Source organism: Micropterus salmoides, unplaced genomic scaffold (genome assembly GCF_014851395.1).
Source record: "Micropterus salmoides isolate LMB-PRFRI ecotype aquatic unplaced genomic scaffold, ASM1485139v1 Ms_hic_scaffold_2, whole genome shotgun sequence".
Taxonomy (NCBI): Eukaryota; Metazoa; Chordata; class Actinopteri; order Centrarchiformes; family Centrarchidae; genus Micropterus; species Micropterus salmoides.
Genome location: NW_024041150.1, coordinates 8,114,306 through 8,141,356, shown reverse-complemented (window position 1 = coordinate 8,141,356; position 27,051 = coordinate 8,114,306). Strand labels below are relative to the sequence as shown.

The 27,051-nt window shown below is 42.6% G+C and overlaps 2 protein-coding genes and 1 long non-coding RNA gene across 8 annotated transcripts; all 3 read left to right on the top strand.

The window, feature by feature from the left end:
* Positions 1-967: 967 nt before the first annotated feature.
* Positions 968-2,395, top strand: LOC119911409 (cystatin-C-like). Its single transcript, XM_038730303.1, has 4 exons — positions 968-1,126; positions 1,416-1,579; positions 1,913-2,023; positions 2,211-2,395. Exons 1-4 carry the CDS (start codon positions 1,078-1,080, stop codon positions 2,289-2,291), a joined length of 405 nt encoding a protein of 134 aa, XP_038586231.1. The 5' UTR covers positions 968-1,077; the 3' UTR covers positions 2,292-2,395.
* A 2,394-nt stretch (positions 2,396-4,789) lies between these two features.
* On the top strand, positions 4,790-6,541 carry LOC119911428. The gene is made up of 2 exons (XR_005445854.1): positions 4,790-5,166; positions 5,547-6,541. It is a non-coding gene; the product is annotated as an uncharacterized LOC119911428 (long non-coding RNA).
* Positions 6,542-12,723: 6,182 nt separating this feature from the next.
* On the top strand, positions 12,724-25,339 carry LOC119911345 (NLR family CARD domain-containing protein 3-like). Of its 6 annotated transcripts, none has more exons than XM_038730209.1 (4): positions 12,724-12,867; positions 20,969-21,289; positions 22,018-22,098; positions 23,499-25,339. In XM_038730209.1, the coding sequence occupies exons 2-4, from the start codon at positions 21,013-21,015 to the stop codon at positions 25,337-25,339; spliced, it is 2,199 nt and encodes a 732-aa protein (XP_038586137.1). In that variant the 5' UTR covers positions 12,724-12,867; positions 20,969-21,012. The 6 variants fall into 6 exon arrangements, with proteins under 6 accessions (XP_038586137.1, XP_038586136.1, XP_038586135.1 ...); XM_038730208.1 differs by having other exon boundaries at positions 12,724-13,009; XM_038730207.1 differs by lacking the exon at positions 12,724-12,867 and adding an exon at positions 20,094-20,588.
* The last annotated feature ends 1,712 nt before the right edge of the window (positions 25,340-27,051 follow it).

The following is a 27,051-nucleotide window of genomic DNA, read 5'->3' as shown; positions in this document are numbered from 1 at the left end:
AAGAATTTGGCCTTACAATGTTCCATATGTTGTCTTTACTTCTGGGTTTTTTCACACATGTACACTTGTGAACTGCATGATCTCCTTTCCACAGGTTTCTCTCCGTAGGTCTGCATTTCAACCACGATGGAAGCTGAGAGGTTGCTCTGATGGTGTGTTAATTCTATAAACATGTTTTTCCTTTCCCCAGCATACGCATCAGCCCTCACGGAGTCCACTGCACCTGCCCCGCTTAGCAGATCGGCCAAAAGATTCAACGGTTCAAGATCAAAAGATCTTTATGAATGAAGGCAAAGCCAGATCAGTCCAACAATTAATATTATCCTGGGCCAAAGACATCCTCAGTCACATTTGTCTATTTGGAACTTATCTAAACAACATCTGGTAAACAAATATGTCTCAGCCAACACAGTGCAAGAAAGTATTTGTTCTGTCACCGTACTCGGTGTGTATTTTCATGTGGAGCCAGCGGATGTTCATTTAAATGTGTTCTATTATTGACAAAATAGCACAGTTCAACAGAGCGATCGAGTTCAAAGTGGCTGGAGGGCGCCTTTAAATATTACAACACAGAACAACAAAATCCCAACAATACGCACAGACCGAGGACTTTAGGCAGCTTGTTGGAGGTCGGCAGTGAGATCTGACCTCAGTCTGACACGGTGCTAATTAATATTTAATGTACATTGAGGGTTCAAATCCTGATGAGTGGGGTTTCTTCCTATAATTAGTGGTGCAAAATACTATTAAACAACTTCATTTATTTGAAACTAACACAGGATGAAAACAGTTGAAATCCCTTCAGAGCCACTTCTTTATGAAACTGGCCGGTCCAGGTTCAGGTCCAGGTTGTTGCTTCAGGAGAGGGTTTTTTTAGGTTTTCTGATGAAACACCTGTGCAGGAGCTGGAGCCTGAACTAGCTGATCACTGTCAGCTGGGCTGCAACAGGAAGTGACGTCACATGTCGACGAGTATAAAGGAACGAGCAGGAGAGTTTGTTCCTGTGAACAGAGCTGATCTGTGTTCAGAGCATCGAGGCCTCACACCAAACAGACGAGAACTCACAGACAGAGTGCATGATGGGACTGAAGACGCTGCTGCTCGTCTCTCTGCTCGGCGTTCTGGGTAAAAGTTTCTTCTTCTTTAACACGGTTTAATGTTGGAAAGGGCCACGCTGGATTCCTCCTTTTCCAAACTTCCCTGACTGAAATACTTGATGATTTTCTGAACTGTTATGGTTTAATCTTTAAAGCAGCTAACTCTGTCAGAGAAATGTACTGTAGTAGAAAGTGGTAAAGTACAAACTCAGACGTCCTGCAGACTAAACTCTATCAGCACAAACTCTAGTGAAGCGAGTGTTGAAGACAAGCGCCACTCTAAGGTCAGAGGTGATGGTCTTCCTCTCCCCCTGCAGCGCTGGAGGTGTTGGCGGGCCGCAGAGTTGGAGGTGTGACCAACATCAACAAGGACGACCCCGACCTCCAGAAGGCCCTCCTCGTCGCCACCAACTACTACAACACCCAATCAAAAGACCCCTTCCTCTACAAAATCTCCTCCATCAGCAAGGCACGGAGTCAGGTACGACACAGGAAAGGTTTCATGTGCACTCTGTGGGGTCAAAGGTTTCCTCTAAACGTGTAGCTGAATCCATGATATCATTTATCAGTTGATTCCGATTTTCTGTTATCGGAAGGAGGCGAACAACGTAATCAACTAAAGTTCTCAATGTAGCGGAGTAAAAGGTTTGCTCCTGATGGTCGAGCCAGCTGAGTGTTAGTGAATGAGAGACAAATTCTAAAGCACTGTGTGACTGCAGCCATCAGCAGTTACCCAGGTGAAGTACAAGTACCTCACACTTCTACTTAAGTACAGTACTTAGTGACTCTGCTGTCTCGTGTGTTTGTGGTTCAGGTTGTTGAAGGGACTTTGTACATCGTGGATTTGGTGATTTCCAGGACCGTCTGCCGTAAACCCCCCAGCGTCCAAAATCTGTCCAAATGCAACTTTCAGGCTCCTCGCAAGGTGAGTCTGAACTGGTTCATATTACTGACCAGTCCAACAGGAGGAAGGCCAGCTCGCTGTCTGTCCAGCAGCCTCTTGTTTGGTCACTCTCTTTTTCTCCGTTCATGTTCTCTTCTGTCTCTTGCGTGCAAGATTTAAAGGTCTTTTATTAATGTGGGAAAAATCCACTTCCTGTTGTGTTTTCCAGACGCTTCAGTGTCACGTTGAGGTTTTGGTGGTTCCCTGGCAGAAAAAGACCAGGACTCTGGAGTTCAGCTGTAAAGCCTGAAACCAGCAGCTGCCTCATCCCTGATGGTGTAGTTACCTCCACCTGTCTGCTCCTCAAATTTATTGTAAAATCTGCAATAATAAAAACACTACAAACCAATGGTACATTATGAGACAGTTTCATTCATTTACTGATGTGTTAATATTGGTGTTTAAATGAATGGAGCTCTATACGGTCGTCTAATTTAAGGGTTCTTCAAGATGTAAACACGGCAAATAATAGAGGCGTCCTTCCTTGAAGGAACAAGGTGTAGCTTTCCGCAGCCTCTAGTGGTGAGGTTACAGACTGCAAACAAGACCTTTCCAAGCTGGACCTCATGAGCCAAGAGTCTGACACAGCTTCACACTACATGCTGGTAAACTCCCACTGCAGTGCTACAGTAATATCTTTATGAGCTGGATGTTGACCTGATCCATCCAAACATGGAAGGAGCAACGACAAGAGAAAGTTGACCTGTCATTCAGTCAGGACCACTTTCTTTAGATGTACTGCAGTAAGGTCTCCCTGCGTACCTGGGTTGTTGGCGTTACTGTTGCCTGCACTACGACGGGAGTTCAGCCAGCTCAGGGTAAACGGTCTGCTACACTGGAGTTAAACTACGAAGGTGGCTCAGAGGTTGTTTGAGGCAGTGTTCTTGGGGGTGTTTTTTTTTTTTTTTTTTTTTTTTCCCTCTCCAGAGGAAGCACGTTGGCAGTGTCAGCTGCACATGAGGTCCACTGTAACAGAAGGAGAGGGGGAATAATCCCAGACACAATTTCATCTCCGAGTAAGAAACTTGAATATTCTCTGACATCAAACTTCACTCTGCAAGGCTGCAACATCGCACACACGTCTGCCGTGTATTATGCACGCACTGGAAAGTCAGATTCAGCGGTGAGTTTAGCCCACAGTCACTATCCTGCCCCTCAGAGACTTTGCCTCGGATCATTCGGAAGAAAACGGAGGGAAATTTCCAATTTTTCTAGGATTGTTTTCCTGGGTTATTAAGCCCGAGCCCGGCTCCACACGTAAAATAGTAATCTATCTACATATGTGAAAACACTCAGTTACAGCAGGGCTCGCTGTCTGAACGCCTCAGTGGAACAAATCAGGATGAAATCTAAACGTGTTTTATGAAGCGGTGTGGATGAATACTTCTCATCAGTAACACTGAGTACAGATGTGTAGTCCACGTGCAGGAGAACCTCCAGTTAATGTGATGGAAATTTGATATTTACTGTGTTTACTGTTTCACCCTGCATGCTTCATCAGAATAGACCAGTGTTTCACTGTGTGGTATTTGATTATTTTATTTTGTTACAGCTAGGTGAAGTTTCCCATGGGAAAGATGCTCGTTAGAGAGTTTTCTTATCAGACTGTCCTTGATAGGCCTTCATCTCCGGACAGCTGGTCCCTCCTCCCTTCCTCCCTTGGATAGCTGCGTAATACCCTTACAGTATAAAGTCACCTGCTTCTTCACTGGCTCTTTGTCTTACACTCTGCAGACTGTTTTGCACTCTGTAAGTTTGTCTGACCCTTTGCAAAGAATAAAACCCTTAAAAGACATCTGGATTGGACTCTTTATTTCACTGGTCACTAAAGGACAAATTTTCATTACATTTGGTGTCAGAAGTGGGATGGTTTGGCAAAGTTTGTCTGGGACCTGAGACGTCCGGCGACTGATCAGCCTGGAGCAAAGTGTCTCAGCCTCCATTACCATCTCAAAAGGAGTTGGACCTATGTTGTCCTTAAAAACGGTGAGTGTCTGAAATAAACTACAAAATTGCATTTGTGTTTTATTTTTTTTGTTTTTCTTGGTTTTTTAGACTTTCAGCTTAGATTGCTTTTTTGATTGTACCATCTCACACGTGGATCCTTAGTTAGCAGGGCCGAGCAGAATTACAAGCAAGTTTTTCTTCGCTGTTAAATGGTTGAGCAGGTCTGTGTAGAACACGAGTTTCTCCGCTGCTAACCATCTGGGGCTTCGAACAGGGCCGTGTAGAAACAAGGTATTTCTCAGCTGTTCTAACCATTTCGTGGTTTGAGCAGGGCCGTGCAGAAATAAATTTCTCTCCGCTGTTTTAATTCCTTTTGGGGTTTAAACAGGGCTGTGCAAAAAAAACCAAAACAAACAAAAAAGTACAACAAGAGGAGCAATAAAAAATATAGGGTTAACCCAGTTACAACAGGTAGAAAAGTGATTTTTTTTTTTAAGGGTAAAAAGTGTCATTTTAAACATAAGTGTAACACAGATGAAATGATCTAGGTTTAAAAATAGGAAAAGCCTATAAAAATCTGAATGAGAGTGATTTTATTTTTGAAATGCAACTTGAGAGATTATCTAAGGATTTTAAAGGGTTAAAATTCAGTTACCAGGACAAAATAGACCGACAGGTTAGTTTGGCCAATCAGCTGACAGCAGGTAGGCCCGCCCACCTGCTCCCGCGTCTCTGGGAGCGAGCGAAAGTTTTTTCCCGCTGCTGTGTGGAGACAGAAGTGCTGCTGTAGAGGATGAAACCTGGAGAAAATACAGCTAAAAACGAACTACACTGAGGCTAACTTCAACACTACAAACGTGGTAGCTAACTGCTGTGAGAGTTTAGTTGTAAGTTCAGTGTTTAGATGTAGCGCTTGAGAGACTAGCAGCGTCGGTAGCTTTGATGTCCGTAGGATTTCCCGCGACGCGCAGTCTTTGCTGATTCAAGAGCGAGGTAATTCATTTAAAACTGCTTTTGTTCATTCTTTATCACCTTACTGTGAAAGCTAATTTATTTTGCACTGAGAGAAAGTACTGAAAGTCGCATACGGTCTCGTATGTTTCGGTTTTAGAAGACCTTGTGGCTTTACTGGGCGCCGCCATTTTGGGTGTGTGTGTCCAGCCGCTCTGGTGAAATCGGTGATGAATGTTCATTTTCTACTTAAGAATTTCACTTACTTTGTACCTTAAATTATTTATGTGCACTTAGTGAATATGAAGCTACAATTTTAGTTGAACAAGCTGGTTTACTGTGTTGTTTAATGTGTAAACTCAGCTTACTTTATTTTGCACTTGCATCAAAACTTTAATTGTTCTAACTTGCAGCTTATTGGTGCAGCTTATCTGGTTGTGTGCAGCCAAGTTATTTATGTTTATATGCTGAATATTGAGAGAGAGGCACAGAAAGTAAACACCCACAGTATGTATATCATTGTGTATTGTGAATTTCATGTAGTGTATATTATTGCATGAAGCTTAAGCAGTGAATATTTCTCTGACCCTGTCTGCTGACAGGTCAGGTTTTTTTTTGTGTGTGCGTGTTTCTTCTTCCATTGTCTGGATTGGATCTGCGGATGAAAATTGATGGCGAGCCGTCCCTCTTGAATGATCGTGGGAGCCATTCCCTCTTCAGGATCACTGGATCTGTCCCGCTACTACTGCACTTTGCGGTGTGGTAGGTCCCACTACAACACACAACCCCTTCACTCACCTTCACACTCCTTCCCCCACACACATACATACACCAACCCTATGGAACTCTGAACTCTGACTTACCTTCGACACATCCATTTTTTTGTTTGGACTTTGGACTCACTTAAACAAACTCACCTGTTCACACCTTGGGACTGAGAATGTGGAGCTGAGTAGTAGGAATCATTCCTGCAGTTAAGGGTTACTGTTGTGCTGTGTGAATTCTACTGGATTGTATTATTGAACTGGATCTGAACAAACTTTGTGGTGTTATTAACAGAAATTCAGGTTAAATGGTGCACCGGGAATTTGATGATAGAACTACCTCAAAGAGTGAAATACTCACTTTAAATTTGGAAAGCAAGCATTTCATGCTGATGTCATAGCCTGATTGTGATATCAATAATTGCCTTGTTCATTACTTGTTTTATTATTGTACTTTTTCATTTTTGGAACCAACCAATAATTTTATTTTTATACATATCTTCAAATATAAGAAGCCGGCACCATCTTACGTCTAATCCTTGGTCTCTGAGCCGAACCAACCGACTTAACCAACCAATCAGATCACGGCCCTACCCATAATCCTTCCTGTGTGCTACATAAGCATTGGAAAGCATCGTCCGTGTGGAAGGCAGGATCATAAAGTAAGACAAGGCAAAGGAAGTATGCCAAATAAATGCCTCACAATGAGGGTGAAGGAAAATGTGAAACAAAGAGAGACATACCATTAGAGATGAGAGGTTATGTGTTGGAGTAAAAACTGGTAAACTGAGTGGAAAACAGCTCCTAAAATCCTTCTGCCAGTTGTAAAATATATGACTGAAAAAGAGAAAACATCTATGGGACAATTTGATAAGTAGGTTGAAATGTGTTAAATGTAAGTTTTAGTACAAAAATATATATATTTGGAGCAGCTAAAGACATGTTTGAAGAGAAAGAAAAGGAGAGATGCAGAAGAGCAGGCAGCCTTGTCCAGAGGAAAAACAAAAAAAATCTACCATTTAAGGCAGATTGCTAAATAAACTAGAATTCAGGGAAAGTGTAAAGACTTAAAACAGAACATTTGACTAGATAAAATAAGGATAAAAGGAAATTTGACACCATAAGAACAAACTAACACATTATCTCTTCTTTAACTGAGGTACACAAGTCATGGAATCCATTCCGGCTGATCCAGTCCTGGACTCCGCTCCTCCTCCTCCAATACGCTCCAGTCCCAGATCCATCCAAGGATGAAGACTACGCTGATGTTAAAACTGCTGCTGAAACACGACACCATAAGCAGAGAGAGATGATGAACTAATGCAACATTAAAGAGCTACAGAAGCACTGTTCTGCTCTGGTAACAGTAATGCAACACATCGTATTGCCCAGTCATGGAAATGCCAATTATAAAAGGAATATTTGGTATTTGGAACATTGTTGAAGCGACGGGTCACGTGACAGCCTCACATGCAATTGGAGCAGTTTGGAGCGTTTATCAAAGGATGCCATAATGACAGAATGGACTCAGTACAGCGATGTCATCATTGGATGATTGCAGGCCAATCACAACAACATGTTTGCATTCAAGAACAGATCATGTAGAGCTCTCCAAGTTCACATGATCATCACCTTATGGTTACAGCGGTCTGAAATAAAGTTCATCGGAAAAGAACATGTTCTGAGCCGGACAAGGCCAGAAACTGCTGTTGGAACAAAGATGCCGAATTTCACAGCGTCTTACGGACAGACGAGAGAACCTGCAAGCTGAAGATTTACACAAAGAGGACAAAAGTGAGAAAATAGCCATCAAAAACTCTGTTCTGAGCCGTCACAGTACAGTGGACAAAAGTGGACATTGGTACACAGAGATTGTCTGGGCAGATCCAAATGGACTGAGCTGGAGGGGGCGGGACAGACACCAGTGACAGGAAACAGCTGGGACACACACACCAGGTGAGTCACACAATTTCTCATAGAAAAATAAAATCTTACACACATTGAAGCAAAAAAAACAAAAATCCATCCATTGTCAACTGCTTATCCTGCGTACAGGGTTGCGGGGGGGCTGGAGCCAATCCCAGCTGACATCGGGCGCAAGGCGGGGTACACCCTGGACAGGTCGCCAGTCCATCGCAGGGCCACACATAGACAAACAACCACTCACGCTCACACCTGAGGACAATTTAGGGTCACCAATCAACCAAGGCCGCATGTCTTTGGATGGTGTGAGGAAGCCGGAGCAATCGAAGAGAACCCACGCGGACACGGGGAGAACATGCAAACTTCACACCTTAACCACAAAGAGTTTTAGAAACTGTAATTTAAACCTAGCAGGGGACAATGCTGCTACATGATATGTTGAAAACAGCCCCAGAGAGGGGCAGGTTGCATATATGGTATCATGTTAATGAATTTTGATGTAGTATTAAACACTTATTTCAGTTATCAGAGCACTAATGAGTGACCCCCACTGCACACACACACACAAACACACACACTCACACTCACACAGACCTTTAGGTACATGCAGAGACTTTGGCCATCAGCTCTGTTTACTCTGCAGGTTTCACTCAAGTCCACAGTGGAAAAAGTGCTGAGAGTCCCTGAACGCATCATGACTGCAGAGACAGAGATATTCACTGCTCACTGTAATGATGGATTTACTGCTGTTAGGGCTCAAAGCTGTTAAAAAACCAGCCGATCAGTCACATTAGAAGATTTCAGCTACTTTGGAAATATTACAGGACAAATCTGTAAATATGGAATCTGTCCTAAAAACATCTGGACCATATATATGATGTTAAAGGTCTTACATGTTGCTCCGACTGGTTGCTCAGTAGGGGCGGACGGACGTTGCTGACGTAAGCGTGACGACTCATTTCAATTTCCGGTGCTTGTGTGTTGGTACCGTCTTGTGCTGCTCTCGCTAAATACCAGTTAAATTTGTTAGATTACAGCGGCCAACTGTCCGCTAAACACTTATTCTTACAGTAAATTTGCCAAAGCACTCACAGTTCTTTCCATCCTCCTCCTTTAGCGGTAATGGTACATGTAATAAGTGTAGTTTATTTGTAGACATGGAGGCGAGGCTCAGTGATTTAGAAGTCCAGCTCCGCACCTTGGTAGATCAGTCTTTAGCTACTGTAGCTAGCCAGTCCCCGGTAGTCGGTGCTGAACGGCCTGAGTTAGCCTCTGGTAGCCGTCCTCCGGCATCTCCTGAGCAGCCGGGAAGGGGTGGCTGGGTGACTGTCCGAAGGAGGAATAGTCGTAAGCATTCAAACTCCACGGGGCATCATCAACCTGTTCACGTTTCTAACAGATTTTCCCCACTCAGAGACACACCCGCTGAGAAACCAACTCTGATCATTGGCAGCTCCATTTTGAGAAATTGGCAAACTCTTTGCTGATCATTGGCAGACTTTCTGGGGAAGACCTGGTCTGATCCGGAGAGACGGCATCCATCCCACTTGGGAAGGAGCAGCTCTCATTTCCAGAAATCTGGCCAAGTTTATTAGTGGACCAAATCCATGACAACCCAGAGTTGAGACCAGGAGGCAGAGTCGCAGTTTAACACACTTCTCTGCTCCTCCATTTCAGGAGTTACTTTAAATTAAACAGAAGAGGAGCTGTGCATAAAAACCTCATAAAAATTAAAACCACAAGAGCAATAGTGCAAACTAATAGGAGAGTTAAATGTGGACTCTTAAACATCAGATCTCTCTCTTCTAAAGGTGTACTAGTAAATTTTTTTTCTTGGTTGCATTTCTGTGAATTTGCGGGTATAGAATAGGTTTTGACATTCACACGGGATAAGGGGTAGAGGGCATTGCCCCTCATTAAGGCCGATGCATGACCTAATCGCACTGCTGGGGATACAGTGATTTTCTTAACAAACAGAGAGGCCCCCAGTATTTTTAATCTGTAAGTACTGGCATCCCCAGCCATGAGAGAAAAGGCATCGCTAGCCCTGGTTAGCTTAATTCTTAAATCCACAGAGTTCAGGAGAAACCTCTCGCTGAAAAAAATGTCACCATGAAGAGGCCCAACAGGTGTACCTCCTTAGATTCTTCACTGAATTGAGCTCTCTGTACTAATCCTTTGTTTGGCCCATTGAGTCCATAGACCCCGCTGTGTCTTTGTAAAATAATCCAGCACTGAACTGGCTTTTCAACGTATCTTCAGAATAGTTGAGCAGGCAAACATTCCTCTCAGTTTTGATTGATTTTGATTCTTACCAAATCCCCCACATTAAATTTCATCTTTAATCCATTTTTGCGCCGAATAGAAAATGTGCCGTACAGGTTTTCAAACACTTTTCTGATGTCACCTGCATAGGCGTCATTTTTTATATTTTTATGATAGCTATTATTATAGCTTTCAAGCAATTCCTGTAAGACATCCAAGTATCTACGGGTGTTTGTAGCTGTAAAAAACCTCCACATTCGCGTTTTTATCGTACGGTTAAATCTTTCAACCACTGACGCTTTTAAGTCACTGGCCGTTGCAAAATGATTAATACCTTGTTTTGTCATTAAACTTTCAAAAGGGCTCCGGCTGTCTTTTAAAATAGACTCAAATGCCTTAGAGACCTCGAACCCTGTTTTTTTTCTTCAAGGGTCTAGCATATGCCCGTTTGAAAAAAACATCGATTACCGTTAATAAATAATTAAAGCCATCATTGTGTTCAGCCAAAGCCTGCATATCGTAAAGATCCGCCTGAAACTGGTTTAGGGGTCGTGGTACAAAAACTCTTTTTCTTACAAAATGTATCCTGGCAGGTTTATGCAGAGTATATGAATCCTGCTCAGATAAAAAATCTTTGACTTTTTCTACATTTACTTTCTTCCCCATTTCATCCTGTAACGCTCTATGGAGTCTGTCTACTCCGCCAAAACTAGCCGGATGTGATGGATTATAATACACTTTTTTCATAATTCGTTTTTTAAGACATGTTTCCTGCTGTTCTCTTCGAGGGTTTTTGAAAACAACGGGATACAAGAGTCTTTATGATTTTTTTTATTATTAGTTTTCACAAACATCATCCTCTCAACACAGTCAATGTTAATTTCAATACACTGCCTCCTACAATATGGTAAATATTATTATGCAATCTTCTCACTTCAGTCAAGGTAATTTCTTTTTTACACAATAACTCACAAAATCAACAATATATAACGTATTTTCTACAATAATTACCCATTATGAATTAATTACTCCCTTCCAAAAGTCCACAGCTTCATTCATCTCCTTGATCTTGGCCTCATCTTCTCCGATCAACATGTCGTACATTTTGTCAGTTTTCTCACCGATGCGTCGTGTCATTTTGAGGTTGTGAAGAAAGGCCTCGGTAGCACCATGGACCCTGTATACAAACACGTGGATGTTTCGCGAGTGAAGCGCCCGTTGAATGGTAGCAATGAAACGATCCGTCCAGAGCCGCTTTAACACCTCATCATAATGCCGCCGGAGAAAGTAGTCAGGCATGTCATGGCTCGGGTCTGTCCTACAGCCATTACAAATGTCACTTCTATATCTGTATAGAACTTTCTTCAGCAGTCGAAGCACCACAGTTTTCACTGTGTTCACAAACACGGCAGAGAGCACCCCGTCAGCTTCATCCGTTCTTCGGGGAGAGCCTGGTGGTGAGGCAAACACGGGTGGAACTTCCTGCTTGATTCTCACAGTTGTTTGAGTCTGCTTGTCTTTTGTAGCAGGTTCCTCGGACGTCGCGGTTTTGAGATTGTTTAAAACCAACAGTCAGCACAGCTCAGTCCGTTGATGTGAGCGTTGCTTTTGCTGTGAGGGGTCCAAATGTTTCACCTTTCTCCAACTGGTAAAAACAAAGTTCGTTTACATCATAATTGAATGCATACCCCCAGACACGTCCTCAATCTAAATTCCATTCCTCATGAAGTGTATCGGGGGGGGGCGGCGTCTGGATCCGACTCAAATACAACACTCGTTTCTTGGGGGCTCCTCCCGGGGTTGAGTTTTGATAACTCGTTACAGGTGTCTGGCTGATCGTCTTCGAATTGGCTGCTCTCTTGCTCATGTTTAGGTTGGAATAGTTTTGTTTTATGTTTCTGAATGACTAAATGGACTCCTTTTATTTTCATGGACCATCATTGGCCTATGGTAACCCCTCCTAGTCTCTTATCATTGGCTCACGGTAACTCTGCCCACCCTCTTATTTTGTATGTGACGGCATGTGGGAGATAACTGGTGAGGGGTTGGGGGCCGTTACTTCTGGTACAACCAGATTATTATATATAGTCTGTAGTTCCAAACTCTTGTGTCCGGTTGATAAAAATAGGTTCCCGTTTCAAAAACGAACTCTGTCTGAGTCTGGGGTTATAGATAACTCTATTAGATTAGACTCTACAAGATTACCTGAAGATGACTCATTGAGAAAGCAGAAGGAGGTGCGGGGGGGTGGAGCACATTCCTCAATTCACCCTGCACAGCCTATGCTACACCAGAAAGAGAGGACAGAGAAGAAGAGACACAGACTCAAGTTTAAGAGAAGACTACAGCTTTTCACAAGAGTGATAATGACAATAATGATAATTGTCACACAAAGCCTTAGCAAAGATTTTACAAAGTTTAATTTTGGAACTCTCTTATTTTGCTGCATGCTGTTGAAGGTAATTTATAATGCTGTTTAATTTTTACTCACTGTTATACTATTTTACTGCTTTACTGTCAATATTTCAATTTATTCTTCACTTGTTTAATAATAAAGACTGACTTGATTCCAAATCAATGAAGAAACCTTCTACTGATCCTTTGCTGGCCCCGGAGATTCCTCCTTTACTTATAACTCACTGCTGTACTTTTTTAATGATAAATTTATTGCCATAAACACCTACTAGTTAATTCATTCAAGTTCATGTTTTATTACTTAATAAAGTCATTAAATCAATGAAAAACCTCCTCCAATTATCAGTCAAAAACACACAGGATGTACGCAACCCTCTTATCAGTTACATACACACATATCCGGTTTGGGGGCGGGACCGGAAGTAGCTGTCAAAATTAGTTTGATGGAATGTCATCTATATTTTCTTTCTTCTGTGTGTGTGAGACTTGCTGTTCTGTCAGATCTGACTCTTGAACAAACTAGTTTTGGAGAGGGGGGCAGCAACAGGCTCATGAGAACAGGTAGGAACATGTTCTCTCCCACACACAGAGACTTATGATTTCCTGTAAATGCTGCGGGTAGGAACCTGCCGCTGAGATTATTCAGTCCGTTCAGACTCCATTTTGAGTGGACAGATGAAGGAAAGCTGAAGGCTGAGGCAGGGTGAGTGTTTATCCAACATGTTATTATGTTACTGTCAAAGTCTCTGAGTCAGGTTTCTCACTGTGGACTGTAGAGGAAGGAAACGTAAGAGGGAACTCAACACTTTGATTCATCTGCGGACTGGCTGCAGTTATTGTGTCTGTTACTTCCTCTTCTCTCAGTCTTGAGTCTGACTAAGGGTGCACAGTTATGACAAAATGTGATATTGATCAAGAATATTTGGATATTTTATAACACTAAATTGTCAACTGATAAACTTGATTACCATTCATCGTTCACACCCTACTGTCATACTATTTCATTTATGTGTTAGCAATAATTACGATGCTAACTGAACAGGAGGGTGCATTGATTGACATTTAGCTCTCGTCCACTCTGTAGGACAAGAGCCTGCCGGACTTAAAAATCAGGCAGAAACATAAAATAAAAAGAGTGCAACGGTGTTCATGGTAACGTGATAAAGTGGCAAAGTGCTGTCCCGTTCCAGTTTACAGCATTTTGAGCTCTCGCGGCCTCTTGCACTCAATCACTTTCCAAGTGACGTCAGTAAAGTCTGTGAGGGTTCAGGGCTCAGGGGGACATTGGGAATGGACCATTCCTGGTACTAAACTAGTGTAAAGACAGACGCAGTAACAGCTGACATTTGCAGTGAAACCTTTCAAAATAAAGTGCACGAGCTGAGTTCGCAGCGGAGCGTGCGTGTGCGGAGACGAGCTGCTGCTCTTCCACTGTCTGACCCTCTGAATGCCGGACAGCCGCTGGAGATCAGCTGTGACTCTGTCTCTATATCCTCAGTAGCCTCCAGACTAAAGTCACCACATCCCAACTGAAAAAGAAATATATTTAAGAAGCACGTTTTTTGATCACATTTTAATTGTACTATACTAAGTGTATATTAAATGTGTTATTTTGGAACAACTTAAATTATTTTGTGTAATTTTAGAAATAATTAGTCAACTTTAAGATAATTGCAATATATTTTAATTAAAAATTTTAATGCGATTAATCGCAAGAAAATCATTGTTAAGTGTAAAATTTAATAATGAATTCTAAAGTAGTGTATTGCGCAATTTTAATTGAAATGTACTTCTATATACACAAAAGTGTAATAACATGTGTTTTGCAAACACTTTAAACAAATAAGGAGCTTTTTCCCAGCAGTATTCCCTTTACACAGCATAATAAAATAAAAACTGCGTCAACGTGCCCAGCCGTAATTATAATAGCCTATACTTAGTTGTGTTAAAATGAAACCACTTTAAGTACATTTACTGTAAATTAAATATACTTCTTTAAATTTAACTGAAAATACCCTTTTGTGCTGTACTTGAAGAACAGTTGAAATATATTTTAAACTTTACATGAATGTGTTCCCTGAACATTTTGTTATGGGGTGGTGACTGTGCAATGGATAAGACGCTTACCTTTGGTGTGAGAGACCCGGGTTCAATCCCCCACTGTGACCCCAAAATACAATAGCAATTGTAAGTCGCTTTGGATAAAAGCGTCAGCTAAATGTAAATTAGCATTTCAGCTTATTAGTAATTTATTACTATACTTCAAGAGCCACTATTAATATCTTGGGAAGCTGGAATGCCCTTTTTGCATAATAATAAATATTTTACAACACACACACATTCAGACAACTAAATAATATTACAAAAATAAATTCATGTACATTAAAAGGTACAGCAGCATGTATCACATCTCGACCAAAACACCTTCAAATAAAATAAAATCATTAAAATGATGGCATATGAACAGTATTAATGAAAAGGACACTATACACATCCCATCATTAATGTTACCCGTGGGGGTCCCTCATACAGTTCAGACTCTGGGCTCAGATGACCTCACGGCAAGCCGTCCCACTTCTGACACCATATGCGGCCAATTATATTTGTTTAGCATTATTGGCTTTTTGATGCATCCTCCAATTAGTACAGCGCTACATATGATGAAATGGTACTGTGTGCCGGCGACCAGCAGTGCATAAAATAATAACACTTTAATATTACCATAAAGGCAGAATTGAGCAATAGTCTTTGATGGCATTTTTCAGGTGATTGAAAGTTAACGGATTGCCTAGTGTGAGTCGGCCTACACCCTGTTTCAATATCAGACATCTGGGGCAAATAGTGGACTGCTGAGTGTGTGTTTGTGCGTTGGTGTGTGTGTGAGAGAGTGAAATGTTGAATCACTTAATAAGCAATGACCCCCCCGTAACGTTAGGTATTAGAGACCCCCATGAACTTCAGATTACAACTGGAACCCTGTTCTGATTGGTCCAGTTGAATGCATGCGCTAGTGGGCTGGAGGGCGCACTTCGCCCCTGTGTACACGTCTTTACTGTTTACAAAGAGAAACAAGTATACGGCCACCCTAAGAAAATGGGTGATCACCCCAGTGGCCCCCTGGCACAGAGCATATGTATAAAATGCTATACTGTATATATTATGTGACCCCCTGCGTTTGAGTTAAAAGGTGAATCGCAGCATCCAAGTGTTCTCATATTAGGCTCCGTCACTTTAAGAGCGGAACCTCTGACCCTGAGCTGTGACAGACTGTGATGTTTATTTTAGAGAGGCCTCTGATTCGTCCATGTAGATGGCAATCACGTTTCTAAAATTGTGACTGGTTAAGGGGCGGGACTAAGAGGCAGAGCAGATCTGAAGGGCACCGGTGTTTTGCCGAATGTATGTGTTTTCTTTGGAGGCAGCGACCGACTGCAGAAGAAAGAAAAGTCTAATTGAATTAATATACAGAAACAGACCTGACTAGTTTATAATAAGTTATAATACTGTGTGAGAGCTTCGAGGGAGACCGAATCTTTCCTCATCTTTCTGAGAGGATTGCAAAACGTGAGAACAGCGGGAGTCACCTGGACGATGCTGTGAAACTGGGCTCAACGTTACTTGGAAGGGTAACCATCGCAACGAACACTGCGGGGCCACAACGAGTCTGCTGCTGCTCCCTGCATGGGCAAACTGTTGTGCTGGATCGGTTGAGACCGGGCTACGGATTACTGTGTCATGATGTTGTCATATAGCCGCTTTCATCCTGCCTTATTATTCGGGATTATTAGGCCAATATGCTGCTCGCTGCGCTGTATGTACGGAGCTGGGAACGGGATATATGTTGGCGGACATTCTTTCCGTTATGATCGCAGGATCTCTGGATCCCTAAAACCTGCTCTGTGCCTGTGCTTGTGACTTCAGCGGTGTTGAGCTCACTGCTCTTTGCTTGTGGCCTGTAGGCTCATTTGTTCTGAGCTTGGTTGTGTCTGCTTAAATATGGCATTCATAGTTTAGTTTTGTCACAGCGATACTGTAACTTGTGTCAATGCCTCTCTCTCTCTCGCTCTCTCTCTCTCTCTCTCTCTCTCTCTCTCTCTCTCTCGCTCGCTCTCGCTCTCTCTCTCTCTCTCGCTCGCTCTCGCGCTCTCTCTCTCTCTCTCTCTCTCGCTCGCTCTCGCTCTCTCGCGCTCTCTCTCTCGCTCTCTCTCTCTCGCTCGCTCGCGCTCTCGCTCTCTCTCACTCTCTCTCGCGCTCTCTCTCTCTCGCTCTCTCGCTGCTCTCTCGCTCTCTCTCTCTCTCTCTCGCTCTCTCTCGCTCTCTCTCGCTCGCTCGCGCTCTCGCTCTCTCTCACTCTCGCGCTCTCTCTCTCTCTCTCGCTCGCTCTCTCTCTCTCGCTGTCTCTCGCTCGCTCTCTCGCTCGCTCTCGCTCTCGCTCTCTCGCTCTCTCTCTCGCTCGCTCTCTCGCTCTCTCTCTCTCGCTCTCTCTCTCGCTCTCTCTCGCTCTCTCGCTCGCTCTCTCTCTCTCTCTCGCTCGCTCTCTCTCTCGCTCTCTCTCTCTCTCGCTCGCTCTCTCTCTCTCGCTCTCGCTCTCTCTCGCTCTCTCGCTCGCTCTCTCGCTCTCTCTCTCTCGCTTGCTCTCTCGCTCTCTCTCTCTCTCTCTCTCTCTCTCTCTTCATCATGCTCACCATAAACTGGTGCTTTGTGCTGTGCTGGTTCTGACTCTGTTTTGCTATAGACCTCATTTCTGCTGTCTGTCTCATGTTCACTATGGCAGCACTTGTAGGCCTACTGGTGCCAGTGGTGGGTAGAGTACTCAAAATCTTTACTCAAGAAAAAGTACAATTACTCCCATAAAAAGTAAAAGAACAAACGTGACAATTCTATTTCATCTGCTGTTCAGCAGGTTAGAAACAGCTGTGCAACAGGTTATTTCTATTCTTTCTTATTTCTTTGCCTGCAAATCATCACTTTTGGTATATTTCTCAGTTGTTTACTATTTGTTGTAAAATAGTAAAGCATTGTTTGTTCTTATTGCCTGAACTGTGAATGAGCCTTTGTAGCCTGAGCAAACCACTGTTAGGACTTTCTTTGTCTCTGATATCGACGCAGTAATGTCCAGAACTAGTGGATTCCAGAGGAATGGATTGTTTGAACATCACTGTCCTTTTCCATGTCTAGAATGGTCCCTGCTTTTTTTCATTTTACTCAGCAGGAGTGGAAAGATTCTTTTTTCACAATTGCACACTTGTCAGGGGATAAGGAATAGAAATAGTAATAAATAATAAGCATCCTCCTCTCTGACACCACAGACAGAGTCCAGCTCCACCCTCATGTCACTGGCCTTGGATCAGGTTGTTGAGCCTGTTAGCGTCCGCTACCCTCAACCTGCTGCCCCAGCATGCAACAGCAAACAGGACAGCACCGGCCCCGACGGACTCATAAAACATCCTCAGCATCGTCCTGCAGATGTTGAAGGACCTCAGCCTCCTCAGAAAGTAGAGACGGCTTTGGCCCTTCCTGTAGAGGGCCTCAGTGTTCTTGGTCCAGTCCAGTTTATTGTCCATGTGCACTCCCAGGTATTTGTAGTCCTCCGCAATGTCCACAGTGACCCCCTGGATGGAAACAGGGCTCACTGGTGCCTTGGCTCCCCTTAAATCCACAACCAGCTTCTTAGTCTTTGTCACGTTGAGCTGTGGGTGGTTCTGCTCGCACCATGTGACAAAGTCCCCCACCACAGCTCTGTATTCGGATTCGACACCCTGCTGATACATCCAACCACAGCAGAGTCATCAGAAAACTTCTGAAGATGGCCGGACTCTGTGTGGTAGTTGAAGTCTGTGGTGTAGATGGTGAAGAGGAAGGGAGCGAGGACAGTCCCCTGCGGGGCCCCGGTGTTGCTGACCACGCTGTCTGACACACAGTATTTCAGGCGCACATACTGTGGTCTGCCAGTCAGGTGGTCAACAATCCAGGACACGAGGGGGGCATCCACCCGCATCGCTGTCAGCTTCTCACCCAGCAGGGCCTTGACAACTTCAGTTTCAATATGCCATTTTTTCAGTCCTATTTTAGCTGGTAGTTTCACATTTATTGTGGAATATACCAAGTTCCCATCTCCGGATCAAAATGGTCTGCAACTGGGAGTTTCTGTTTGAATCAACTGCTTCACCTGATCTTGAGTGAGGCCATCAATTTAGTTTTCTAGTCATTTCTCTCCACACAGTACGGGTACAAGCAGTGTCAATTGCTGATCTCAATGATTCAGTCATGAATACGTCTGCGTCTGACATGGAGGCCTTTGTAAACAATGTAATGTTAAATTCCTCTCCATTTGCATCTTCAGTTTGCTTATAGGGACAGTCTTTAGCCCTATGAAATGAGCACTGGCAAATAGCACACCTGGATCGTTTACGGAACTTGTCCAGTGGATTAGTCCCCGGTAAAGGCTGCTTTAGTTGTCCACTTTGCAATGTAGTGTTCAGTGTTCCTTTTCCTTGGGTTCTTTGTTCTGTGAAAAACGGCACGTCCTGGTTCACTTGTATTCCATTTCACGAGCCTGTCGGTTTCCCCACGAATATCCTTTTTAGAGCTGATTTCATGAAGGAGAAGGTCAAGTCAGTGCAGGCTGTCAATGCTAGCTGTCTGCTTTTTTACGTTAAGGCGTGCAGTGTCTAGTAGCTTAAAAGCTAGCACAGCTTCAGGAAGCGTCATTCTATACTTTTTCAATCGGTTATATCCAGGGTTCCATTTACGTGGGAGGCAGTGGGAGCTTAGCTACCATAAGGACGGTCTGAGCTATAGACGCAGTAAAATCATGCATCTGTCGGGGTCTCTAATTCATAACAATCATTATTTTGAATCACAAATAATGTATTTTTCATTGTAATTAGTACATACTATTATTTACATTAAAAAGATAAACAGACTTAAATGAACACTAGGAAAGTGTGTTCATGAACTACGCTGCACATCACATGACTGACAGGATGGCTGCACTTCTCCACCATCAGCCACTATCGTGCTCACAGTTTTGATCTAATAGGTTGAGGCTGCAACCCACGAACATGAACTAAAGTTGTTTTGTAGCCTACTGTATTACTCTGTATTGACTGCAGCTTATTTGTTTAGTATTATTGGCTATTATTGGCTTTTTGATGCATCCTCCAGTGCTACAAATAATAATATGCTACGGTGTGCCGGCAACAAGCAGTGCGTAAAATAATAACACTTTAACATTAGACACGTTAATATAAGGCAGAATTGCGGTCTCTCCTTGAGCAATAGTCTTTCATGGCATATTTCAGGCGATTGAAACGGAATCACTTATGCCAGAGCAGCGTACTACTCGTCATTAATAGAGGAAAATAGGAACAACCCCAGGTTTTTTTCTATGAAGATTCTCAGTCATCCAGGTCATAGTTATCCAACGAAGGTTAAAATCAAGGGCAACTGGACTTGGTTGAAGCTACTGGAAGACGTTTCGTCCCTTATCCAAAGGACTTCTTCAGTTCTGACTGACTGGCAGGGAAACTCAGCTATTTAACCTCAGTGGGGTCGTTGGCCCGGGTCATCGATACCGCTGGTTCGTTAGTGTTCCTTGTTGCTGTGACGACAGTCGTTACAGTCGTTGAGACTACCTGTGGCCAAGACTGAACGACCATCGTTGGTATCTTCACCTGAGGCCAATAGGTTACGTTTGTTGAGTTTCCTGGGAAGTGATGAAAGGACAGCATTGTAAGTGAGGGATAAGTGGTGGCGTAGACCCCCTCCCCCTGTTCAATGACGGCTTCTCAACCCTGGTGTAGATGCTTCCTTGACACCTCTTTCAAACCATCCATCTTCTCTGTCTAAAATGTGCACCTGGTGGTCCTCAAACGAGTGTCCTCTGTCCTTCAGATGTAAGTAGACTGCCATCATCCACCCATCCTCTGCTAACAATGTTACTTGGAATAAACATGCCATTTATTCAGTTTGTTCACTTTTATTCTCTGCACGGCAGGGACTCCATGTCCACATGTTACGCCGCCAGCAACAACAACATGAAGAACATTCTGCTTTTTTTTTACACCAGGAAGCACCTGGTGCCATAGTGAATAGTGTAGAGGAGAAACAACATGTTAACAGAAAGTTCCAGAAGAAACAATGGAAAAAACTGGTAGAGCATTCAGGAATGGAAAATTACCCAGGAAGAAGATTTTGGAGTGGAAATCTTCCAAGGGCACCGCCTAAAGTAGGAGGAGACTGAGGGCTATAAAATAGTTTGTCTGGAAGCCTGCCAAGATGTAACTTGGGTTTTTTGTCTTTTTACAGATTTAATTATTATTATTATTATTATTATAGAATTATGCAGATTTGACTGTCTACAGTGAGCTTTTTTGGACTCCAAGTTACTACCTAGTTTTACAAATATGTTTATAATGGTGAAGACGAATATTGATTGCTTTTTCTTCATCAGTTGCTTTAACATATGCATTTTCTATTTAGTGGTAATTTTACTCATGATGGCTCTCTTATTTGAAGGTGTAGGCAGTGTGCCACTTCAGAATGACATGGAGTCCAGCCCACAGTGCAGCAGGAGCTCTAACTGGCTCATACTATAAACACAGCTCTTGTGTCAGCCAATCAGAGCTCCTGTTGCTGCTCTGATACATTTGTGTTACAGTTTTCCTTCAGGTGGACAGTACTGCCTGATTTTAGCAGGGAACCATGATGACTGCAGAGGACCTTTTGAACACTCTGGAGGATTTAAGAGAGGAGGAATTTACAAAGTTCAAATGGTGTCTGAAGCAGTGTGACTTCCCGGGAGACTACCAGACCATCAAAGAGTGCGAGCTGGAGAAGGCTGACAGGTTGAAAACAGTGGACCTGATGGTGAACGCTTATAAACCTCATGGAGCTCTAGAGGTGACCAAGAAGGTTTTAGAGAAGATACCCAGGAATGACCTGCTGCAGAGTCTGCCAGACACCAGCTCAGGACCAGAAGGTCGGTCAACATTTTTACATTCGTATTTTCAGGCACAAACAGCAGGTTGGCGTGGGCAACACTATACTTGTAAAGGAACTGGGTGTCTCAGTACAGAATCTCATTACAGTCAGCAAAGAGTAAAATTTGAGGTCCGATCTCGTTATTATGAGAAATGGTTATGATGAATGGCCTGATTTCATTCTCGACAATATGACCTCACTTCCTGTTTTTCACAAATATTTGTTAGCCTATAACTGCAAAAGGTTTTAGTCAGATCAAAATTTCCTCTACAAACTCGATCGACTTGCAGCTTCAGAGGAGTTAATTAAAATAGGTTTTTCAGTTTTTATGATGCAGCAAAAAAAAGTCTAGGCAGAAAGGGGTGTGGCCTATACCAGGAGATTCAGATCGATCCCCCAAATGCGCGGATATAAGGTTTTTATATCCGCCTTCATATGCGGGAGTTACAGCGATTTGAAAGTGCAAAACTTTGGACCTTGCTTAGAGTGCCCCTAGAGGTAGAAGTGAGCAAAATTTTTCGCATGCCGTTGTCTCATGGGCCTGAACCTACCCTGTGAGTTACGTTTAGGCTGCAGTATCGGAATTAGGTGAAAATATACAGAAGAATAACAACAATACAAACCAAAGTGATTACAATAGTGTTCCCAGCTCCGCTGGTACTGAGCCCACTCGGTCTTGGACCTTAAGTCAAACTGCAAATATAACAATCTCTCTCTCTCTCTCAGTGTCAGTGGAGGTCAGTGACGTTGGAGGGAACAGAGGACCTTCCTCCTCTCAGTGTGAAGGTACAGCTGCTGGATTCTCTGGTATGTACGGAAGCCCTGAAGGACAGAGTGAAGTTTTTGAGTTTGATATAATTTATAATAATATAATAATTCAGTATTGATGAGTTCGAACTGAATTACAGATGTCTCTAACTGTCGTTTTGACAGCCAGAATCACCTTAAAGATATCTTGAATAAACATCTGGACTAGTCACCATGACATTGTTGATCTGTAATGTTAATTCTGGATAGCAGAAGCAGACTGAGGTGAGGACCCAAACACAGTTCACAGCAAAGAGGATGCAGTTCAAACAAAAGATTTATTCAGCAACTTAAACAGGCTTACTCATGAGCACAGCAGGCAAAAGGTCCATCAAAGGCATCTCCAAACAGGCAGAGTAAAATCCAGAACAGGGCCGAGGAAACAATCCATATGCAAGGAAGGGATCCATGAAACAAAGAAACAGGCAGGAACACTCAACATTAGATGCAAAGACTGAAGACACAAGCAGGCATAAATACGCACACAGGGACTAACGAGCGGGGCGTGAGCAACACAGGTGAGGGGGATCAGGACTAATCAGACACAGGCAGGCAGAGAGACAGCAGGGGAAACAGACAGACACCAATAAGGCCATAGGGAAACTAATAATAACCAGGAAGAAACAGAACATAAATAACTGAACCAGAACATAAGCAGACAGATCACTAATATAACTAAACTACAACTAACAGGGAAAACAGACTGAACTAAGATTAAACAGAACGCAGAGCTGTCACACTGCCTGTCTGATCGGCCCGGTTTAGTTTAGGTCTCTGTGAGTTTTGTTTATTGGTCTGTTCAGTATCTGTTATTTACAGATAACATACTATTTATACATATTTAACAAAGGACTAGACTTAGCTACCAAACCCTAAACATGACAAGATTGAATAAAGCTATAGAAACACAGAATCCAAAAACAGACAAAAAAACAGGAAAGACATGAAGACAAAACCACACTCCTAACAGTTTATAGAATGGCTTACTAGTTAGCATGCATGACTCCCAGTGTGAAGGTTGGTTCTGGACTATTCAGATTTTTATCTAGAAAAAAAGAACACTAATCTTATCTAATCTAATTAAAATTTAAATCATTTAAACCACGTGTATTTAGTATTAATAATCTTGTAATTAATTCCTTTGACTAAGTATATGTACTTATATAATTTGTTTAAAACAAAAGAATGGTCATATCTAAAGGTGCTTTCACTTAAATGTGATATGTATGTGTAGGTGTACAAAAGAGAAGGATGGGTTCAAACCTAAACGTTAACTTAGCAACTACACAACTTGCTCCAAAATCTTCTTAGTTTCTCTTCAGAAAGGAACCTTGAGCGAAATAAAAGCATTGACTGTAGACATGCAGCCTAATTTAGTTTTTTCTAATCATGTAACACAGATGTGATTGTTCCAGAACCAGAGCCACAACCCATCTCATATTACAAACACTTACTTCAGTCGAACCTCCAGGATAAGTTTATGTGTGCACAAGAGGGGTGGGCTCAGAAGAAGGATGAGCAGCATCTGGATGAAATCTACACAGACCTTTACATCACAGCTGGAGCTAACGTACACATTAACACACAGCATGAGGTCAGGCAGATTGAGGCTGTGGTGAAGCCAGCTGAAACAGAGAAACCAATTGAACCCAGTGACATCTTCAAACCCCCCTCTGGGAGTTATAAACCCATACGAACTGTGCTGACCAATGGAATCGCAGGAATTGGCAAAACATTTCTTGTGCACAAGTTTGTGTTGGACTGGGCTGAACGAAGAGCCAATCAAGATGTGCATCTGGTATTCCCCTTCACCTTCCGCCAGCTGAATCTATGGAAGGAAGAAAAATTGTATTTGGCAGAGCTGATTCATCGTTGTATTACAGAGACCAGATGCATCAAGAAAGAAGCTCTTAATCACATCTTTACAACTCTGCAGTTATCGGGAAACACCAACTATGACAAAAGTAAATTCAAACTTCTCTTTGTTTTGGATGGACTGGATGAGAGCTGCCTTCAACTAGACTGCTCTACCAGTAAAAACCAGACAGTTAACTTCGATGTTACAGAGTCCACCTCAGTGGAGAAGCTGCTGACAAACCTCATCAAGAGGAACCTGCTGCCCTCTGCTCGCCTCTGGATAACCACACGACCTGCAGCAGCCAATCAGATCCATTCTGATTTTGTTAATATAGTGACAGAGGTCAGAGGGTTCACTGACCCACAGAAGGAGGAGTACTTTATGAAGAGGTTCAGAGATGAGGAGCAGGCCAGCAGCATCATCTCCCACATCAAGACATCACGAAGCCTCCACATCATGTGCCACATCCCAGTCTTCTGCTGGATCACTGCTACAGTTCTGGAGGAGGTGTTGAAGACCAGAGAGGGAGGAGAGCTGCCCAAGACCCTGACTGAGATGTATGCAGAATTCTTGGTTCATCAAACAAAGCAGAGGAATGAAGAAAAGTGTATTCAGTACATCAAGTCATTAGCAAAACTTTCTTTCCACCAGCTGGAAAAGGGCAACCTGATCTTCTACGAGAAAGATCTAAAAGAGAGCGACATAGATGTCCGGGGGGCTTCGGTGTGCTCAGGAGTGTTCACAGAAATCTTTAAAGAGGAACGGGGGAAGCGGAAGGAGGACGACAAAATGTTTAGCTTCGTCCATCTGACCATTCAGGAGTTTCTGGCTGCTCTTCATGTTCATCTAAAATTCATCAAATCTGGTGTCAATCTGCTGGCTACATCCTGGAGGTCTAAATTTAATTACAAACGGAATCTAAAACATCTCTACCAGAGTGCTGTGGACAAGGCCTTACAGAGTCCAAATGGACACCTGGACTTGTTCCTCCGCTTCCTCCTGGGACTTTCACTGCAGACCAATCAGACTCTCCTTCAAGGTCTGCTGACACATACAGGAAGTACCTCACAGACCAATCATAAAACAGTCCAGTACATCAAGGAGAAGTTGGAGGAAAATCTCTCTGCAGAGCAAATCATCAATCTGTTCCACTGTCTGAATGAACTGAATGATCGTTCACTAGTGGAGCAGATCCAACAGTCCCTGAGTTCAGGAAGTCTCTCCACAGATAAACTCTCTCCTGCTCAGTGGTCAGCTCTGGTCTTCATCTTACTGTCATCAGAAAAAGATCTGGACGTATTTGACCTGAAGAAATACTCTGCTTCAGAGGAGGCTCTTCTGAGGCTGCTGCCAGTGGTCAAAGCCTCCAACAAAGCTCTGTAAGTACAGAGGAAGTTTTATTTGTGACGTTTTAAATAGTCTGCTATCTTTTCAACAGGAAAGAAAAAAACCTTACTACTATTAATTTCTTTCTTACTCTTATTCTCAGACTCAGTGGCTGTAACCTCTCACACAAAAGAGGCTTTCAATGGCTTAAAAAAATCAATGAGACAATTAGTCACAAGAAAACCACACAAGCTTCATCTTGTTGTTCCTTATTTTGTGGCTCTCCACAGTGACGATCAGCTAAGAGTTTGACATTATTTATTTCTAACCAGGAGATGCGTCTTCATTATAACCTTTATTTAAGGCAAGGCAAGGCAAAGCAAGTTTATTTGAATAGCACAATTTAACAACAAGGTAATTCAAAGTTCTTTACATAAAACATAAAACATAAAAGCAACAGGGAAATATGATAAAAGTTACAGTGTTACAATCAGGATTAAAAGAGTTAAATGGAAAATAATAAAAAGTTAAAAACAAAGAAAAAGAACACAGGACAGTAAAAGTTACAGTGTAAGTTATCAATAAAAAGAAAAATCTTAAATATTTAATTAAAAGCAATGGTAAAATGAAAAGTCTTCAGTCTTAATTTAAAAGAACTGACAGTTTCAGCAGACCTGCAGTTATCTGTGAGTTTGTTCCAGATGTACGGAGCATAATAACTGAACGCTGCTTCTCCTTATGTAGTTTTGACCCTGGGGACAGAAAGCAGACCTGATCCCAGACGACCTGAGAGGTCTGGATGGTTCGTAACGAAGCAGAAATGTATTTTTGCCCTAAACCATTTAGTGCTTTATAAACTAACAGCAGGATTTTAAAAGCAATTCTTTGACATACAGGAAGCTAATGTAAAGACCTTAGAACTGGAGTGATGTGATCCACCTCTTTGGTCTTAGTGAGGACTCGAGCAGCAGCGTTCTGAATCAGCTGCAGCTGTCTGATGGATTTCTTAGGGAGCCTGTAAAGACACTGTTACAGTAGTCGAGTCGACTGAAGATAAATGCATGGATAAGTTTTTCCAGGTCTTGCTGAGACATAAGTCCTTTTATCCTTGATATATTCTTCAGGTGATAGTAGGCTGACTTTGTAATTGTCTTAATGTGGCTCCTCAAATTCAGGTCTGAGTCCATGACTACTCCAAGATTTCTTGATTTGTGTGTCTTAACGTTACAGATTGAAGTCGAGCACTGACTTTCAATCGTTCCTCCCTGGCTCCAAAAACAGTAACTTCAGTTTTATCCTTGTTTAATTGAAGAAAATTCTGGCACATCCAATCGTTGACCTGCTCAATACAGTTACTCAGCGCCTGTATGGGATCATAGTCCCCTGGTGAAATGGTTATGTAAATCTGTGTGTCATCTGCATAATTCTGGTAACATATTTTGTTGTTTTTCACAATCTGAGCCAGTGGAAGCATGTAAATGTTAAACAAAAGAGTTCCCAGAATGGAGCCTTGGGGAACTCCACATGTCATTTTTGTCAGCTCAGATGTGTGATTACCTATAGACACAAAGTAGTCCCTGTCCTTTAAGTAGGATTCAAACCAGTTTAATACTGTGCCAGAAAGTCCAACCCAGTTTTCAAGTCTGTCTAGTAATATGTTGTGGTCGACCGTGTCGAATGCAGCACTGAGATCCAATAATACTAAGACTGAAATTCTGCCACTGTCAGTGTTTAAATGGATGTCATTGAAGACCTTAACAAGAGCTGTC

What these genes read in the sequence shown, in the direction of transcription:
- LOC119911409 (XM_038730303.1), top strand. Translation starts at nt 1,078, where the DNA reads ATGATGGGACTGAAGACGCTGCTGCTCGTCTCTCTGCTCGGCGTTCTG. An exon ending in CTCTCTGCTCGGCGTTCTGG is followed by an intron (nt 1,127 to 1,415) that starts GTAAAAGTTTCT and finishes CTCCCCCTGCAG; the next exon opens with CGCTGGAGGTGTTGGCGGGC. An exon ending in ACTTTCAGGCTCCTCGCAAG is followed by an intron (nt 2,024 to 2,210) that starts GTGAGTCTGAAC and finishes TGTGTTTTCCAG; the next exon opens with ACGCTTCAGTGTCACGTTGA.
- LOC119911345 (XM_038730209.1), top strand. Translation starts at nt 21,013, where the DNA reads ATGATGACTGCAGAGGACCTTTTGAACACTCTGGAGGATTTAAGAGAG. An exon ending in CACCAGCTCAGGACCAGAAG is followed by an intron (nt 21,290 to 22,017) that starts GTCGGTCAACAT and finishes TCTCTCTCTCAG; the next exon opens with TGTCAGTGGAGGTCAGTGAC. An exon ending in TACAGCTGCTGGATTCTCTG is followed by an intron (nt 22,099 to 23,498) that starts GTATGTACGGAA and finishes CATGTAACACAG; the next exon opens with ATGTGATTGTTCCAGAACCA.